Raw genomic sequence first — 20,209 nt, forward strand, 5'->3', positions numbered from 1 at the left:
ATAAATGAAACAACTGAATTGTTGCTTTTGTCTTTTCCAAAGGCAGACATCTAGAGGAGCTATGGGAAATAAATTTCTTTCCTTTGCCGTGGCTTACAAGGATCTTGTCCAATCATTACCATGCAGTGAGTTGGTATGCTTAGTGTGAAAATGGCTCAGTCTGGATTGATTTTAAATTCTAGCTTTTTCATAGGAGGTATTCTCACAACATACCTTTGTATATGTGCAGGGACACTGCATGAAAACAAAAAACTTTAATTTGGGACTTTACTTCTATATTTGATGGCATTACCCAGTTCCAGACACAGAAATATAGAACACAGTCGCACATACATGTATGGCCATATTAATATCACTTCTAAGTTTGTGTAATGAAGCTGATATGATAAGTGAATCAGTTTCACCACATTGTGTAACAAGAGCATTGTCCAGACTGCAAATTAATACTTAACTCTTATTTTGCAAAGACTTTTACAAAAAAGAAAAAAGAAAAAAAAACCAAGAGTTTACTTCTTTTGACTTGAAGGTGATGCAGGGAAAAAAAGTCTTCTCCAAGTCCTGATAATTGAATGTTCACAACCATGTAGTTGTCATGCAGTGAACAGAATTGGTTTGCTACTGTCTTTGTAAAAGAATAACATAATAGCAGAGTTGGAAGGGACCTTGGAGGTCTTCTAATCCAAAACTTGGTCAAGCAAGAAACCCTATACCATTTCAGACAATTGGTTGCCCAATCTTTTCTTAAAAACCTCCAGTGTTGCAGCATCCATTCTACTGATTAATTGACCCACAATCTCCTTGCAAACCCAGCCTTCCAAGATGTTTATTCAACACCCTCCCCCCCCCCAGTCTAGTCTATAGCTTTGTCATTTCCAGGTAATGTCCCACTTACTGTCTGACCTTGATTAACTCTTTTTTGAGATCAGACAAGTTTATCAGGTGCTGGATATTAGTATATAAATAGGAATAGAGAATGTTTTCATTACTTTGTGAAGAAACTCATTGACCATTCATCCTGGCGTAAATAATTCTCTTTTTGAACATTCTCTATTTGAAAAATAGTTCAGTTAAATCATTTAATAGGTCAGTTTAAACGTCAGGAATGGTGGAAAAATCAGGAAGCCATGAAACCATTATCATTTAGATATCAGATTTAAGAGTGTGGGTCATTTGATCTGTCAAATATAGCATCTTCTAGAGCAGGGGTGTCAAACTGCCAGCCCGCGGGCTGGATGTATCATCCGGAAGCCATGCCCACCCCATTGCTGACAATGGTAAAACAATCCTGATACGTCTCGTGACGTCACGTGGTGTCGTGAGTTTGACATGTCTGTTCTAGAGTCATCCAACTATTGTTGTGTCAATATATCGTTAAATTATTCTACAAGACATTATAAAGGGCAGAAATAATCCTTTGGTCATTTGTGAGAGTATTACAGGTGATCGTGATATGGGTGACAATATATTGTACCCATGTCTTAGCAGAACTTAGCGGAACTCTAAAATCTGCAAAATGTCTGTGTTTGCCCAAATCTTACAAAATTTCAGATGGGCAAGCTCATGATCTTTTGGGTCACTTAGATAAGTTTTGAAGTTTGCATGACATACTGAACTTCCCTATGCCACGACTCACATAAGCAGGTCATACTAGTGTGACATACGGAACAATGATGTAAGATGTAAACAATTATAAATGCTGTCCAAAACAGAAACTTGTGACATTTTATAAAAACTGATAAGAAAATTATCATACAGCTAAGGTTCAATTGCATTTTCTGTTCAATTTTATTGTATAATATATTTAAATAAAAGTACCAAATTTATGGATGCTATAATATGAAAGATTTTATTTTCCTTTCAGCTAGAGAATGGTGGTGACATGGCCTTTCAGGCAGACTTTAACACCCAGGCAGTGAGATTTGGTCTTATGCTCACGCAGGTAAGCTGTGAAGAACTTGCTAAATTAAGTGGGAGAAATGACAAAATGCAGTCAACAGAATCTCTTACACAATCTTCCAGGGCAATATTGATGGGAATAAAGTGCACTGCTGAAACCAAAGAAACAGACTGCAATACAATTTATCCCTAATCTATCTACACTGTAGAAATTTTCAACTAACATCCCACCTATAATTGGCAAATTGAAGGTGGGCGATAGAGATCATACTGTAACATATATCTGCAGGGCATTGGGATTTTCATTCTGCTGTTTTTAACAAAAAAGAAAAAAAATGTTCATTATTTTGACAGCAACTATGTTTATGGAAGCTTTAAAATTTATTTGTTTTTATCATAATTTTTTTTATTACATTTATATCCCGCCCTTCTCCGAAGACTCAGGGCAGCTTACAAGCTTAGCAGTAGCCTTCATTCTATGTATATGCCTGCTTATTAGGGCTTTCACACACACCCCAAGCGGCATTATTACAAAGTCAGCTTATTGCCCCCAACAATCTGGGTCCTCATTTTACCTACCTCGGAAGGATGGATTAACATGATAACTTTATTGTCACTTTGAATGTACACCAATCGGCATACATCAAAATGAAATTTCGTTGCATACAGCTCTCAAAGGGTCACGACCTCCGATATACCATGGGTATCTACCTCTACTAACATCTACAAAGTGCAATTGGTTCAATATATACATTCTTTATAGAATTTATAAAGAATTTTAATTAAATTTGTCTACATCCTTCAAAGATAAATTAAGAACAAGATTATACTTCTGTATTTATTTATTTATTTTTATTTTTAATTCCATTTATATCCCGCCCTTCTCCGAAGACTCAGGGCGGCCTACAAACTTAGCAGTAGCCTTCATTCTATGTATATGCCTGCTTATTAGGGCTTTCACACACACCCCCAAGCGGCATTATTACAAAGTCAGCTTAATTGCCCCCAACAATCTGGGTCCTCATTTTACCTACCTTGGAAGGATGGAAGGCTGAGTCAACCTTGAGCCTGGTGGGATGCGAACCTGCACTAATTGCAGGCAGCTGGTGTTACTTAAGGAGGCATCAGCCCACTGCTCCACCAAGGCTCTTAATTCTTAATTCTACCCAAAGAGATTCAAAAACTTGTATACTTACAAATTAAATGTACGTAAGATATATCCTACACGCATTCGATTAAAGAATAAATCCCATTAAATTTATGCAACTGACTTCTGCATAAACACATATAGGTTTGCATTGCAATGATTTTACAATGATGAGAAAATGATATTGCAATGCTATACTAGATATATCTGTTAGAAGTCCTAATGAATTTGGTGGGATTACTTTGAGGAAAAATAAGTATTTTAATCTTAAGCACATGCTAAATTCTCTCGCCGAACTGAATGAGACATCAAAATGCTTAAGTTTGGTTAGATTAGTCCCTGTATTTTTCTTATTCTTCCAACAATATTTTTTGAAGAATTTGGGATATTTACAAACTATATATACACATACAAATGTAATATATACATGAATGGAATCTCAGTTAATAACTTACATTATTTGTGGACAATGATACAGGAAACAAGTAGTAAAAGGATGCAAATTTTCCCATAGAGAATTAATGAGGCATTAATGAGTTATTTATTTGTCATAACTGATCCTTTTCTGATATTTTAAGACCCTAGAATAGCATGCCTTTATTTATATACATTAACATGCCGATTATTTCAGGAACCAAGATATCATGCAGAAGTAATTTCCATTTATGGATTCTTCTTTGAGCTAAAAGCAATAAAACATGACGCTTCAGCATACAGTTTTTACATGAAAGTAAGAACAGCATTTCTATGATCCTTGAGGTTCAAAGTAATATTCGAACTATTTATTTGTTTGAAAGTATTATACAGTCTGTAGGCGATTATCATCTACACCCAGAAGGATAACTTTAGCTATTTTGACTTAGGTTGATAGTGGAAGATGAAAATATATTCTCGTATAATGAGCAAATTAGCTTGGGGAACAATAATCTACATATGTCTACCTGAAAAGAAATCACTTAAGTGCTTAGTATTTGTGGCTTTGCCTCTTCCTTATATAGTAAGTCCCATGTTAAGGATTTTTTTTAATCTAATGAATTTTGAATAAAGGATCGGGAGAGGAAGAAGCCTCTAGCACAGGGGTCCACAAATCCTGGGTAGTGGACCGGTATCGATCTGTAACCTGTTAGGACTGGGGCCGCACAAGTGGTGCATGAGTGAGCAAAGGTTCATCTGTGCATGCACAAGATCTAGGTTGCACATGAAACCATCACCTCTCCCCCATGGAAGACATTTTTTTCTTCCAAAACTGGTCTCTGGTGCCAGAAAGGTTGGGGACCACTAGCAGAATAGACAGAACATGCTGTGGCATCAAATGATTTTCAACATTTTTATTTGAATAAATAAACATGAATTTAAAAAAATTGAGCTAGAATATGCATTCAACATGATAAAAAACACAAAGAAGATTATACCTTTAATATTTTTGGCAGTAAGGAGGAAAGAAATAATGGAGCCTTGCCGAAATTTTTGCATGTGTATGTGTGCGGGCTCTGGGGCAGTATCCATTTATTTTATAGGCTTTCACATGGGAAAATATTTTGGTAGTTTATGTTCCATTTATGTCTAGATAGCTAGATATTTGCAGATCTAGTAAGCTCACTTTCCCTACTCAGATGCTCTCCAGATAAGTTGTTTGCACTGGTCAAGAATTCTAGGAATTAAGGCACAACTTATCTTAAGAGTGTCATATTGAACAACACTGACACGTGCTTCTCTTGAAGTTCTGTATTGTGTGATCAAGGTGTGTAGCAGGGTGACTGGTCCTCTCTTGACCCCAATGATTTCCTCAGCTGATCTGTTATTTCAAGATCAGATCCAGGCCTTAGGTTTACACCTTGGTATGCAGAGATGATTGGTTATGCTTGGTCATATGACTCAGGATGCCCTGTGATAATGTGCTGAAAGAGGGCCCTAGGCAGCATTAGAAAAAGAGAAATTTTATACTGTTTTTCTCTCCTGATCTTTGTTCCCATCACTCTGCTTAATCTTCCTCCCCCCTTGCATTTCTTGCCAAAATAATCTCTCTCTATTAAAAAAAAGTTCATGAAATCCTTAAATAGTGCCAGCGGAGTGACAATATCCTGTCATATGTTAGCGTTTTATTAGTAAAGGCTTTTGAATAACTTCAGCAAATAGACCTCGGTGAGGAAAGAGCTGAACTGACACCCCACCCCCTGTCATTTCAGAGAGTCAGACATGCAGATCCAATTATTTCTTACTTTACTGCTGAGCGTAGTCCTGTCAGTTTACAGAAAGAACGGGAAGTTACGTATGAAATAAAAGCACAGTGCCAAATAGATGAAAAGTGGGAAGAATTCACCACAGAAAGGCTTACTCAAAGGTTTGGAGTTAAGAAACCTTCTTCTAAAAGCAAGGTGAGGAAAAAGCAAAAGAAATATACTAATTACCTTAAAACTTTTTTTGTGGTAAACAGTGAAATCAGGACAGAGCTTCAGTAATCTCTTGGGCCTTCTGGGTTATTTAAGAAAAATAACTTTGTAGGCAAAGGCCTGGATCACATGAACTGTGATCTAAGGATTACATGGGAATAAAGTGCAAGACAAAAAATGCAGTTATTCGGACACTTTTTAAACAATTACAAAATATTTGTGTAAATGTGTGAAATAATTATAATGCACTTCTCAATTAAAATGTCTTAGAGATGGTTTTGAACAATAATTTTGAAATAGGACTAGACAATATAAATTCACATGATGGAAAAAACAAATCAAGACAGAGCAGAAAACACAATATTTAAAACATGCCCGGTTACATCTGATTACTTAAATAAACAATTTGTATGTTGCCGCTTCCGTTGATTTGGCGACCTACTATAAATGAAAGAAAAAGGGCTCATCAAATCACAAGGTCCACAAAAGATTCATGAAATCAGGAACAATCCACAACAAATAAAAACATAAATACTATTAAAAGAACAATTACCACAGTTAGATAAGTTTGTCCTCCCCAAATGTCCTTCTAAAAAAGGGTCTTATTCACTGTTTCTTTAACAACGTTTTGAACAAGCTGGCCTGGCCTGATGAGGGGACTGGGGGGGGGTTGTTATTGTCATTTTATTGGGGTTTTAAGATGTATTTTTAGTGTATGGGCATGTATTTAATCATTTTTTAACTTTTGTAATCCTGTATTTTTATTCTTGCCCTGTTCACCGCCCTGAGTCCTTCGGGAGAAGGGCGGTATAGAAATATTATTAAATTAAACGTAAAGGAGGAGCACTTCTGCTCTTTGAGAGGGCCTGCAACTGAGCACGTCAATCTCAGGGTCCCGACCCTGTTAGGATGGGCACCAGAGCTTCCTTTATTTCTTACACCAGGGTCCCCAATCCCCAGTTCATGGCCCAGAACTGGTCCACGGCCCATTGGGAACTGGGGCCACACAAGCTGCATGCGAAGCTCCATTTGCGCAAGCGGCATGCATATGAGCGAAAGCTTCCTCTCTCCACCACTGCTGCTGCTGGTCTGCAGAGCCAGAAAAGTCGGGGATGGCTCTCCTACCTAGACCATGGATAGTCTACACGCTAATTCAAGCTTATGCATTACTAAGAAACCATCAGAGTGAAATAAGGCAAAGTTCCCATAGGAGGAGGTTCTGTCAGAAAGGGGAGCTTTTCCAACAAAGGTCAAGGTTATTATTAAGGTTAAAATGAAAAGAAGCAATTCTTCAAATCAGAGGTGCCCAACCTTGGCAACTTTAAGACCTGTGGACAGAATTCCCCAGCCAGTTACCCCTGCATTAGATATTATCTTTCTAGGCAAGCTGAGTGAATATTTGCAGGTGTATCTCATTTTCTAGCAAAAAAGAAAATCATTTTTTGTCTTATTGGTCCCATAAGTAGACACATGATAACCCTTCCTCTTTTCCCTCCCAACATAGATCTTGAAAGCAAGAATACCACCGGTTCCCATCTATGTGACATTTTCGCTTCTTTTCCCATCATCTTAAAAGATCACGTCTGTTCCTCTATCAGTGAATTCATTCTGACATCTAGCAAACAAAGGAGAGTTAGCATTGGAGATGTTCCCGCAAATGACTACAGTTTCTATAGCACGAAAATAAATTGTACCGTCTCTCATCATATTCAACTCACTGGGACATTGACCTTATCCAGGGGTAGGCAACCTTGGCTCTTTTATGACTCGTGGACTTCAACTCCCAGAATTCATAAGCCAGCCATGCTGGCTCAGGAATTCTGGGAGTTGAAGTCCACGAGTCATAAAAGAGCCAAGGTTGCCTACCCCTGGCCTTATCCCTATTTTGCTTTGGACAAATGTTACAAATAGTTTGACCTTCCTAAACCAGGTACCCTTCAGTAAGATTGTCATATTGACTGGGAATGCTGAAATATGTAACCAATATCTAACTAATCTTGGAGTAACATATTAGGGAGATCTGGTTCACGTCTCCTTAAGCATGTATTTCAATCAGCGGTATGGTCCTAACAAGTAAACAACTTTCCATGTGTAGAAGAAATTTAATTTCTTTCTTCTCTCAATTTATCCAGCTGGCCTGCAGCCAACTTCACTGTGATTCCCATAAATAGTGGTGATGAAGCAATAAGATTACCATGCCAACCCACTCCAGCTTCCCCTCCCACTGCACAAATTCCACAGGAAGCACAAAAAATTGTAGATGATTCCAGATGAATATACAATAGGCATGATTCATGACAATTAGAGCAGATGTTGATATCCTTTAACCATCAGATCATGTTTTACCTGTTTTCTCCCCCTTTTTAATCTTAACAACTGTAAAGCAGAAAACTCAGCACAAAACTTCTCAGGAGAAGATATGTTCCATCAGGCTCTCATCAAATTGAATTTGGTTAAGAAATGGTTGCTTTCCTTTCCCTTATTCTCTGTCCTCTGGAGCAACTGGACACCTATTGAAATTTATAGGTTTTTCTTTATCCAGGTGGTCTTCAACTTACAACTAGTACAATGACCACAATGATTTACAGCCAAAATTCCAGTGTCAGTTATGGTCTCAAGTTGAGGACTACCTGCATATAAATTCTTATATATATATGTTCTTTATAGAATTTATAACGAATTTTAATTAAATTTGTCTTCATCCTTCAGAGATAAATTAAGAACAAGATTATCCTTCTGTATTTAAATAACGTGCAAATGAAAAACGCCCACTCACAGGAAGGCATAAATTTCAGTACTGCAGTAATTTTATTATTTTCTTTTGTAGATAATTGTTGATAACCACCAGTCCTTTGATTCTATTACCCAGTTAGTTTTTGGAATAAAAATAGATCATTGGTTGAGAAAACAAGTAATGGGAAGAAATCAGACCACAGCTAATAAGTTTGTTTTTCCTAGGGTAACTATAGTTCATTATTTTCATCATCATAATGAAAAGCCAAACCTAAAATCTGTTTTGTGTTTTCTCCAGTTCTTTTCTACTAATTCTTTACTAAGAAACAGAGTTCTCATTTTACTGTATGATAAGGATGTCTAAGAAGAATAGCACTTGTCTGCTTTTCATTATGATGATGAAAATAGTGAACTATGGTTACCCTAGGAAAAACAAACTAATAGCTGTGGTCTGATTTCTTCCCATCCCTTATTTTCTCAACCAATGATCCATTTTTATTCCAAAAACTAACTGGGTAATAGAGTCAAAGAACTGGTGGTTATCAACAATTATCTACAAAAGAAAATAATAAAATTATAACAGTACTGAAATTCATGCCTTCCTGTGAGTGAGCGTTTTTTATTTGCACAAAGCCTTGGTGGAGCAGTGGGCTAATGCCTCCTTAAGTAACACCAGCTGCCTGCAATTAGTGCAGGTTCGCATCCCACCAGGCTCAAGGTTGACTCAGCCTTCCATCCTTCCGAGGTAGGGGGCAGATTGTTGGGGGCAATTAAGCTGACTTTGTAATAATGCCGCTTGGGGTGTGTGTGAAAGCCCTAATAAGCAGGCATATACATAGAATGAAGGCTACTGCTAAGTTTGTAGGCCGCCCTGAGTCTTCGGAGAAGGGCGGGATATAAATGGAATTAAAAATAAAAATAAATAAATAAATACAGAAGTATAATCTTGTTCTTAATTTATCTTTGAAGGATGTAGACAAATTTAATTAAAATTCTTTATAAATTCTATAAAGAATGTATATATTGAACCAATTGCACTTTGTAGATGTTAGTAGAGGTAGATACCCATGGTATATCGGAGGTCGTGACCCTTTGAGAGCTGTATGCAACGAAATTTCATTTTGATGTATGCCGATTGGTGTACATTCAAAGTGACAATAAAGTTATCATGTTATCATGTTATCTACTGTATACAGCTCCCAAAGTCCCATTTCATGGTTCCAGGTTCCATCCAGACAATTTATTAAATTATCATTTACCTGCAATCAAATTAATGGTTATATATTTTATATTACATCTGAGCTCACAGCTAAAAACTAAGAGGCATACTAGCTATATAATGTTCCTCGTGCTTTGCATGTCAGTTTTTATACTGAATCTTTGTACCTCCAGTTATCTTTGGAAAACTTCAGGTACCAGGTACCAGATGAGATATAAGTTCTTTACTTGAGACTCTGGAAATCTTCTGCCACTGAGGTTATTATTTTCTTAGATGGGTGAGTAATTTGACCTGATACAAAGAACTGTCCTAACCATGAATATTTCTGTCAAATAGTCTTTAAAAAAAATAGGATATTTGGGTACATATAGATACTCAGCTGTAATCCTGGGTATGTTTATTCTGCAGCAATAAGCAAGCTTTCAGTTGTGGTTGCCACCATTGATAGCATCCCATGATTGTTAGGCGTGGCAACTTCTTTCCGGTTTCCCAAACCAAAATCAGTGGGGAAGCCAGCAGGAGGTTGCAAATCTCAGGCCAGCAGACAAGTAGTGACTGCAGCTAGGTGGGAGAGGGAGCTAGGAGGTACATGTGGGAGCGATGGGAGAGAGTAGGGAGGATATACAAAGCGCAAAGGAGGCTCAGGGAGAGTACATGAGAGTGCAAGGAAAGACTAGGGAGGATGTGTTAGTTGCTGGTTTAGCAGAAGTGCAAAGGAGCTGGAGCAGACTGTGCAGGTGGGAGAGATTTAGCCCAGCAAGTTGCAACCTTCCCTATTGGCTTCCTCATTAGCTTTCTTGGTAAAGTGGCAGGGAAGGTTGCAGATGATGATCACGTGATCATGGGATGCTTGGCAAACTGTTGTAAGGGCCACCTGGCTGCCAAACACCCAGATTGCGATCGCATGAACACCGGGGTGTGAGGTGAATAGAACTCTGAGTACGTGTCATAACCATCTTTGTTCAGTGCCACTGTAATTTCAAACTGTTGTTTAATTTAATTTAATAATTTAATTTGTATACCGCCCTTCTCCCGGAGGACTCAGGGCGGTGAACAGGGCAATACACAATAAAAATAGAATACAAAAATTAAAAAGCCATTAAACATTATGCCCATAAAATTAATACATATTAAAATGTTGAACGAACGATTGTAGGCTGAAGACTATCGATATTTATTCTTTAATTTTCCTCCCTCAGTGATGAAGCACAAAAAGGCAAATTTAATTAAATCCCATAAAACAGAATGAGCGTGCCCTATGGTTACTAATCTGCCTTACAGATAAATATAGTCTATTTTTAATCAATATTTAGGCAAGTAGTCTCTTTTGTCCAATTAGCAAATTGCAAAGCAGCTTCAGTTTTCAGGGCACCAACAAGATCTTGTATGCTTGAATGTCCCTTCCCCATTTGGCAAGTTCTGAAACAATGGAACGAGATGAGAAGGCAGAAAGTGCCTACAGCTATGGAAAGTCCAGCATACCCATCTCTTACATGCTTCATGAATAAGCTTTCAAATCTTCTGCACGGTGTTTGCATGTGGGCAGGATAGATGGGCATCCAGAAAACAGGAAGTGTGTTCTTGCTGCTGGGCCTTTTCTTTAATGACACTTGATGCAAAAGACTCCTTCAAAGCTGCTTTGCAAAGCAACAGGACACCTTTCTTTTTCTCTCTCTCTCTCTCTCTAAAAGCCAAACCAAATCAAACCAAGCCACGCTGGCTAATCATACAGCTCTGAGAATTTCTGGTAACATCAAACACTATGAAAACGTATGCATAAAATTAGGGCTTACAATAAATCATCATATGATTGATGTGGTTTTAATTTGCTATATTATATAAACTTTTGTGGATGGGAAGATAATTATTTTTGGTTTAATGTGTACTCCATGAACCTGTCTAATAGATGTTAATAAATGGGAGTTAAGCAAAAACATTCTATACTGCAACTGATAAATGCAGAGTACACAAAATTCATTTTCTCTTCAGTGGAGAACAGGGTTAGCTAATGACCAATTAGCACAACCAGTGGTTTGATACACACATCATGCTTAATTGTGATTTGATGACTAGAACAATCTAGTATAATATGTTAAATCCAGCCACTTAATTTGTATTTGTGGTAAGTATTGCCACAAAATATTTGTGGGATGGCATTGCTGGTTAGCCAGAAAACAGGCACAGTTCATGCATTTGTTGTTGTTTTTTTAAAGACAAACTCAACACCAACACAACAAAACAAATGACATTAAAAAAAAGCAAAATTCAAAGTAGCAAAAGGAGAAAAGAGAAAGAAATAGAATCTTAACTCTTGCAAAATCATTTGCTTTCATCCTTGACTTTCACCTTGATCCTGTCAGCAAAACACCTACACACCAAGAAATACAAAGGTCAGGATCATGATTTGTATCAGGTAACAATAATAAAAATACCCGTGGAGTCAAAACGTGGGTGTTACAGGAAACATGGTCAACATGTCAGCAAAGTTAAATACAGGAAGCATGAGGCAACTCCTAGGCTTGGGAGGAGGAGGAGGAGGAGGAGGAGGAGGAGGAGGGCAGGAGAATCATTCTGCATTTGCAAACAAGAACTGAGGAAAAATGCCAAAGCTTCACCAATGATTTCCCCCTCCCCTCAACTAACCATTTGGAAAATATGGATGCTATAAAATCAGCCTTGTGGAAGGTGAAGAAAAGGCTCCAACACCTTTACAAAAAACAAAAACAAAAACCATAGGCTATTCGGTTAATTCTATTCTTAGACAAGCTGTTTTACAAACTACGAGAGTACTTTGCAATACATAACCCAAAGAAGTAAAATCTCTTTGCATTTTTCACATGGGAAAATAAAGTCAGATCAGACGACTATCCCAAGAAAGACAGCCCAGAATCTAGAGTGTCACCATTGTAAACTTATTCTGTGACAGCCCTCTGAAGCAGGTCAAAGCACTGAGATGATTGAAATGAGGAAATTATTCCTTTAAGATCCCTGGTTTCATATTGTGTAAGTCCTTGATGGTAAACAATCGCCTTTGGATAGGTGTTTAGAACCGGATCAGGAGGCTACTCAGTTCTTTAAGTCCTGGAATAATATTCGAGACTTTTAGTAGTGCAATATTGGAAGAAGGAAGAACTACCGACTATAGAAGAATGGACTTTAAAAGTTTCTAACTTGGCGGAAATGGCAAAGATTTCAGCGTATTTGAAAGACCAATCGCAACAGAGATACATTGTGGAATGGAGGAGATGGATTGAATATATTCAGAATAAATATGGGACTAAAAAGTTTCATTTAGCATTTGAATAAGTAGTGGATCTATATGATGTATAACTAGTTAGTAGTTATTTTATTAATATTTTGACGATGGAGAGTTAAAGTGCGACAGAATTTAATGTTTTATTGTTGTTAGCATATTTTAGATTATGCTTGTTTGTATTTTTATACCCTGTATTCAGCTCTGGGAAGTCGGGGAGGGGGGAGGGGAGGGAGGGGTTGGGGAGAGGGGAGGGGGAGGAGGGGTTTTTTTTGAATTAAAAAATGTATTGTAAAACTTTTCAATAAAAAAAAGTCCTGGAATAATATTTTATTTTATTCCAGCTTCAATTAATAACCTTACAGCTATATTTTCTTCCAGAGGCAAGTGGTTTTCAAGCAGTATTTAAATGCGGCTCAAGGTACAAAAGATGAAGTATAACGTAACCTGAAGAACATGGATAAATGTCTAAGTCAGCTGTATGTTTGTACAATTGCAATGCCAAGGCTATTTACAATAAGTTGCAGAAAGAATAAGAAAGGATGAATTGACTACTGGATGGAATTCCTGCATACCAACTTTTTAATTTTGATTGCACATAGGAGACATTATAACCAAAATGTTTCTGCAGGACTTCAAATTCCTGTTGCTAAGAATGAATGGAATTATCCCAATAGATCCGCAACATCCAAGGATTATGGTTGTGTGAAGAAATAGCCCCACTACATGTCCGACCTCATGAAAAACCGTGCTTTCTAATATTACTTCAGACACAGCACTTATTATTATAAGTAACTAAGTTTAAACATGCTTGGAATAAACACAGGTCAATCTGACTAAATCAAAATTAAAAATAATAATAAAATAAAAATTAAAAATAATATATAAGTACCTTAAAAGAAAACAAAGAAACAAAAACCTCAAAGGGCAGTCTTGACAGACCACTGTCTTTTTCTGCTGTCTGTTTTCTATAATTCTATCCTGGCTTATCATATAATTCAGATACTAATTGACCATAACATTTCCCAGTCTCTCTTTGAGTTCCCAGAATCATAAAACATGCTTCCCCAATCTGTATTAGACCATTTATTGAAATTGCACTAGAGAATAAATAACCACTGGATCATAAATATATTCCTGCATGTTGTCCTTCACGCATGTTGCAACTGATCCCATGCAAACAGGCAAAGTATGTCACCTTCATTTAGGCTGGCCCAAAAACTACACAGTGATAATTATGATTGAGTTACCTTGGGTTTGTAATAGTGTATGAAGTTTCAAAATAAGTTTTTGGTTGTGTTCAGTTCATTGGAATAATCAAAAGCCTAGTTTACACAATATTGGAAAGACAAACACACAGAATAAATCAGTTTCTATATAGCTTAACTTTCAAAACAAATATTAAAAAGGGACGCTTGCCTCTGACCACCTCAATCATTTCCAAATATGAGAGCCAGACAGATAAATTTTATGTGTATTATTTTTAAGGAATGCTAACCTCACATATCAGGTGGCCAAATATCTTCAAGATATAAGGTTCCCCCACACATGAGTGCTAGTCGTTACCAACTCTAGCAGCCGGTGCTCATCTCCGTTTCAAAGCTGAAGAGCCAGCACTTGTCTGAGGACATCTCCGTGGTCATGTGGCCGGCCTGACTAGACGCCAAAGGCTCATGGAATGCTGTTACCTTCCCACCATAGTGGTCCCTATTTTTCTACTTGCATTTTTACATGCTTTCGAACTGCTAGGTTGGCAGAAGCTGGGACGAGTAACAGGCGCTCACTCTGTTACACGGCACTCGGGATTCGACCCGCCAAACTGCCGACCTTCAGATCGACAAGCTCAGCATTGTAATCCACTGAGCCACCGCGTCCCTCAAGATATACAACTCTACAAATCTTTTAATTAGGTATGTTCTTTTATTCTATTATTTTTTTCCTTCCCCAATAACAAATTTTTGAGTAAAACTATTTCTACTGCATTGTTGCAAAGGCTGGTCAAAGACTGTAATAAAGATATTTGACACATGCCTTTACCAAAATTGGAGTACATTAATCTTGCTAATCCAAGGGGAATCAGCAAGGCAAGTTACAATGCAAAACTTTGCCATAATTTCAGAGTTCTTCAATCTCTGATTAGATAGGAAATAAGAAACATAACATTCAGATCCTCTGCCCTGAGAATATGTGAAAAAGTAATCACCAGGACTCAAGACTAACTCAAATACAGCAAAAAGCGAAAAACAAACAAAAAAATGTTCCACCAAAAACATAATATCAACTGAATAAAACATAATTCACAAGGATAAAGACACCACTCAAATTATATTCTCTGATCTCTTTCATTAGCACTGAAAGAAACTGAGCTAGCATAAAAGCATTATGATGTTTTAGCATTATGCTATGAAAAAGATAGCTCGAAAAGGCAAATTTATTATTAGACAACCTTCCATTTAGATGCCCGGAAATCAAACTATTCCTTTGTACCACCTGTGGTTGAAGCTTCAGAATTCAATATCTATATGTTGGTAGTTCTCTTGGAATGGAATAATTCACAAATGCATGCAGACTATAGATGGGAGAAGACAAGAAGACATCTTATTAACTGGAATAAGCCATTTCCTCTTTGAATCTTTCATAAAATCTCTTGCTTTTTGAACCAAATTGCTATCTCTACTGCTTAAAAAATTAAATCACTCCTTTCCGATTGCCTCAATGGAATGGTATTTTCTTCTGTTCAGGTATATCTGTCAAAGATATAGTCTTTTTTCCTTGTGCAATATTCTAATAGATGTCTATGGAGATTTACAGTCATTTATTTATTTATTTTTATTTTATTTTATTAGACTTATATACCGCCCTTCTCCTGTAGGACTCAGGGCGGTTCACAAGGTTTTTTTTTAAAACAATACACAAGTTACAAAAATTAAAAACAATTAAAATGATTACACTAACCTTGAACTAAAGCCCCAATTACAATTAAAATACAATTAAAACCCCAGTTAATACTCTCAGTCCAGGCCAGAAAGCTCGAAGAGCCAGGTCTTCAGGTCCCGGCAGAATGAGCGAAGGTCAGGGGCAGTCCTAAGCTCTACAGTCATCCAGATCATAGTGCTTTTTCAAGAGGTAACTGGACTTTCTTGTTTTTCTTTGAAGACATTTCGCTTCTCATCCAAGAAGCTTCTTGAGCTCTGACTGGATGGTGAAGAACAGAAGGATTTATATTCCTTGCAGACAGCTGGTCACTTGCATTCTTTAGAGAGTTGTTAAGGCCACTTGGAGGTTTATCTGTGTCCTCAGGGTCATGTGAGTAGTGCAAATGGGTGTGGAGCCTTCTTGGACCTGTTGAAAGGACTGTGTTGTAGACAGTCCTTTCAGCAGTTCAACACAGTACAACACTGCCTAAACAAAGATATTTTTATTGATAAAATTGTATTTTTTTAAAATACTAGATGTATGTCTGAAGCACTGTACTGCATGCCAAATGTTCGTTACGTACCCACATTTTATAATAAATTGAAGAGCCAATGAATAGAATACAAAAATAATCTGTTCAGTTTTCTTTTTATTCAGATTACATTTGGTTAATATTTATTTACTTTTTTGTTCCTTTTTTACTTTTTATTTAGTTTTAAAAGTTTTCCTATTAATTTCATAGGGAGATCCACTAGTCTTATGTGATGTATTAATGTTAAAGTGTTAATGTTATAAGTTTATGTTAACCATTGTGTGAGGTAAATAACCGTGACAGGAGTACACGCGGCAGCTTTTGACAGCTGTCAAAAGCTGCCGCCGATGAATGCGCAGGCGCGGCAGCTGACAGCTCTCAGCTGTCAGCACGGCCACCTACCACGCAAGCACAGCCGCCACGAGGATTCCGAGCTGTCAAAGAACCGACGCAGCCAATTGGTTCAGCAGTTCAGGCGGGAGGAGGACAAATGGCTGATTGGTCCAGCCAGCCGGCGGCTGGCTATAAAAGAGCAGAAGCGGAGCAGATGATTGTCGGGTACCTCAATGAACAGTTAACTGCAGCCAGCTGTCTCCGAGTGGTCCTTGAGCTGAGCCACTTCACTGTCGACGAAGGTGGGATCTGCTTCGCCAAGCTGAAGTCACCCGCCGAGGAAAAAGAAATTTCTGGCGGCCAGAGCAAGTCACAGCTGAAGTCACCAACACAGAAGTTATAACTTCCGTGGACGCGGCGAAGCAGAAACACGGACCGAGACAGCATGGCAAACCTCGGACGCGTCCGAGAGTTTGACATTCATCACCCAGAGCATTGGAAGTCGCATCTGGGGCAAGTCGAAGGGTTCCTGCTGGTCAGCAAGATCACCGAGGACCAGTCCAAAGCAGCAGCCCTCCTGTATCTAAGCAGCCCGGTGGTATACGACGTCGCCTTCAGCCTCTTCAGGCCGGAGCCGGCAGCCGAAGTACCCTACGCGGAACTGACGGAGAAACTCAACAAGCATTTTATGCCAACACATTCTGAGCTATACTGGAGGGTACAATTTGCGCATCGACACCAGCTGCCAGATGAATCTGCAACTGATTTCATTGCAGGAGTCCGGCACGCCACCCGAAGATGCCAATTTCCGGATTTGGAAGACCGGATCAGGGACCAAATAGTTATCGGGCTTAAAGATGAATGCTTCCAAAAGAAAATCATCGTGAAACCTTGATTAAACTTAGCAGAGGTCTCCAGGGAAGTTCTGGCGTACTTCAACTCCCAGAATTTCCCAGGCAGCACGTTTAACTCCAGGCATCTTAATGTTCCCAAGGCTGTAAAGCATATTGTTGTTAGAAGCGAAGTCGTGTCCGACCCATCGCGACCCTATGGACAACATTCCTCCAGGCCTTCCTGTCCTCTACCATCTTCTGGAGTCCATTTAAGCTCACGCCTACTGCTTCAGTGACTCCATCCATCCACCTCATTCTCTGTCGTCCCCTTCTTCTCTTGCTCTCAATCTTTCCCAGCATTAGGCTCTTCTCCAGTGAGTCCTTCCTTCTCATTAGGTGGCCAAAGTATTTGAGTTTTAGCTTCAGGATCTGGCTTTCTAAAGAGCAGTCAGGGTTGATCTCCTCTAGGACTGACCGGTTTGATCGCCTTGCAGTCCAAGGGACTCGCAGGAATCTTCTCCATCACCAGAGTTCAAAGGCCTCAATTCTTTGGCGCTCAGCCTTTTTTATGGTCCAGCTTTCACTGCCATACATTGCAACTGGGGAGACCATACCCTTGACCATATGCACTTTTGTTGACAGGGTGATGTCTCTGCTTTTTAGTGTGCTGTCTAGATTTGCCATGGCTTTCCTCCCCAGGAGCAAGCGTCTTTTAATTTCTTGGCTACAGTCCCCATCTGTAGTGATCTTGGAGCCCAGGAAAATAAAATCTGTCACTACCTCCATTTCTTCCCCATCTATTTGCCAGGAACTGAGAGGGCCGGATGCCATGATCTTGGTTTTCTTAATGTTAAGTTTCAACCCAAGTTTTGCACTCTCCTTCTTCGCTCCTTCTTCATAGACCTGCACCAATAAGGCTGAACCTTCTGGCACCTAGATGTATGGACATCAACTCCCAGAATTCCCTGACACAGCCTTTCTAAAGTTGCCAAGGTTGAGAAACACTGCACTAGATTGTCTTTTGGAAAGTTCTAATCTTCTTACCCAGCATTTCTCCCTTTAGCTCTAGGAAAATAGAAAGAAAGATCCTTTGGATGTTCCTGTCCAAAGTTTGGAACTAAAGAACTTATAAAACTCTGTGCCAGTTCTGACACACAAAAGAGGTATCTATACAGCCTCCACAGTTTTGGAAATGGAAATTCTAATTTGAACCAACTAGACCCAGGGCTTTGAGTTGGGCCAAATTATCTCCCACAGGGATTCCAAGACACTACTTTACTGTTCGGGGGTACAATAATGTAACATAAGCTTGCAAACCTATCCACATTTCACTCAGTCCCATCTTACACTAAACCCAATCAAGGAAGGATAATTTTGAGTTTCTTTTTTCAGGCTTGCCTCAGTTCCTGGACCGGGTGATCTTTCCTATAAGTGTTAGTGAGTCTTTCATATTTTCATTAAGGTCATCTCTAAATTCCTTTATACTGATTTAAGCAAATCACAAGATATCAAAAGAAATCTATTGTGGGAAAGGATATACAGGGAAACACTAAGGAAGGTAAGAATTACCAAGCATATGTCTAGATTAATATAATAAGCCTAGCTTAAGCCAGTTACTGACAATCTGATTGAATGAAACCTTGGCCTTCAGAATCTGTTCCAAGTTCATTGCAGAGAGGATACTTGGTGAGAATTCATCTGTACTCTCTTTTGGGATGTTGTTAGATAAGCCCTCATTTTTTCTTCGTTTTTGTAATAGCAGTGATAATAGTAATATTGCACTTTGTGGAGGATAAACAAAAGCATTATTGCTTCTTTGCCTAATGAAGGAAAATGCTTCCTCTCTATGTCTTGGGTCTAGCCAATATATAAGGAATTATAGCTAGGTGTTGAACCTCCTTCTTTATGATCTTGAAGTTAAATGCTAAATATATTCATTAACATTAGTTGAACAAGCCAGATACTTTACACCAGAGTTCCCCAACTTTTTTGGCTTTGAGGACCAGTGGGTGGGGGGAGGCACACACACATGTATGCTCGCCTGCCACTTCCACAGCCATGTTCTAAAAGGCTCAAGGCCTGGTAGTGGGCTGCAGACTCCTGCTTTACACAATACCTAAACAGAGGATTTTGCCCCACTACAATTTTGTCCAGAGTCAGATGGAATTATTGTGTTGCTGTATCATAGCAATAGCGCTTAGACTTACATACCACTTCCCAGTGCTTTACAGCCCTCTCTAAGCGGTTTACAGAGTCAGCCTATTGCCCCCAACAATCCGGGTCCTCATTTTACCGACCTCAGAAGGATGGAAGGCTGAGTCAACCTTGAGCCGGTGAGAATCGAACTGCCAAATATCAGGCAGCCGGCAGGCAGCAGAATTAGCTTGCAGTACTGCTTTCTAATAAGGGACACGGTGGCTCAGTGGGTTAGGACGCTGAGCTTGTCGATCAGAAGGTCGGCGGTTTGGCGGGTCGAATCCTGAGTGCCGCGTAACAGAGTGAGCGCCTGTTACTCGTCCCAGCTTCTGCCAACCTAGCAGTTTGAAAGCACGAAAAAATGCAAGTAGAAAAATAGGGACCACTACGGTGGGAAGGTAACAGCGTTCCGTGCGCCTTGGGCATCTAGTCATGCCGGCCACATGACCACGGAGACGTCCTTGGACAAGCGCTGGCTCTTCGGCTTTGAAACTGAGATGAGCACCGGCCCCTAGAGTTGGAAACGACTAGCACGCATGTGTGGGGGAACCTTTACCTTTACCCTTTTACTGCTTTCTAACCACTGTGCCACCAAGGCTCATTATGTGGTTATCAAAAAACTTTCCTTTATGGCTACAGCATAACTAACACTTTGGGGAAAAAAACCTTTATGTATCTAAAAACAACAACATTGAAATAGATACCAACAGGAGAGCAGAAGCTATATCACAATACATTGATAAATTCTATTATCACTTTCA

General features: G+C 38.9%; 1 protein-coding gene across 1 annotated transcript in view; it reads left to right on the forward strand.

The window, feature by feature from the left end:
- Positions 1 to 7,006, forward strand: part of BTBD16 (BTB domain containing 16) — a gene marked incomplete at both ends in the record, with an annotated part of 37,288 nt that extends 30,282 nt beyond the window's left edge. Inside the window, 5 exons of the mRNA XM_083364891.1 lie at positions 43 to 125; positions 1,862 to 1,939; positions 3,675 to 3,773; positions 5,230 to 5,418; positions 6,938 to 7,006. Of these exons, the coding sequence (XP_083221017.1) occupies positions 43 to 125; positions 1,862 to 1,939; positions 3,675 to 3,773; positions 5,230 to 5,418; positions 6,938 to 7,006 (518 nt within the window). The remainder of the gene's footprint in view (positions 1 to 42; positions 126 to 1,861; positions 1,940 to 3,674; positions 3,774 to 5,229; positions 5,419 to 6,937) is intronic.
- Between the last annotated feature and the right edge of the window lie 13,203 nt (positions 7,007 to 20,209).

Source organism: Vipera ursinii, assembly GCF_947247035.1.
Source record: "Vipera ursinii genome assembly, chromosome: 5".
NCBI classification, from domain to species: Eukaryota; Metazoa; Chordata; class Lepidosauria; order Squamata; family Viperidae; genus Vipera; species Vipera ursinii.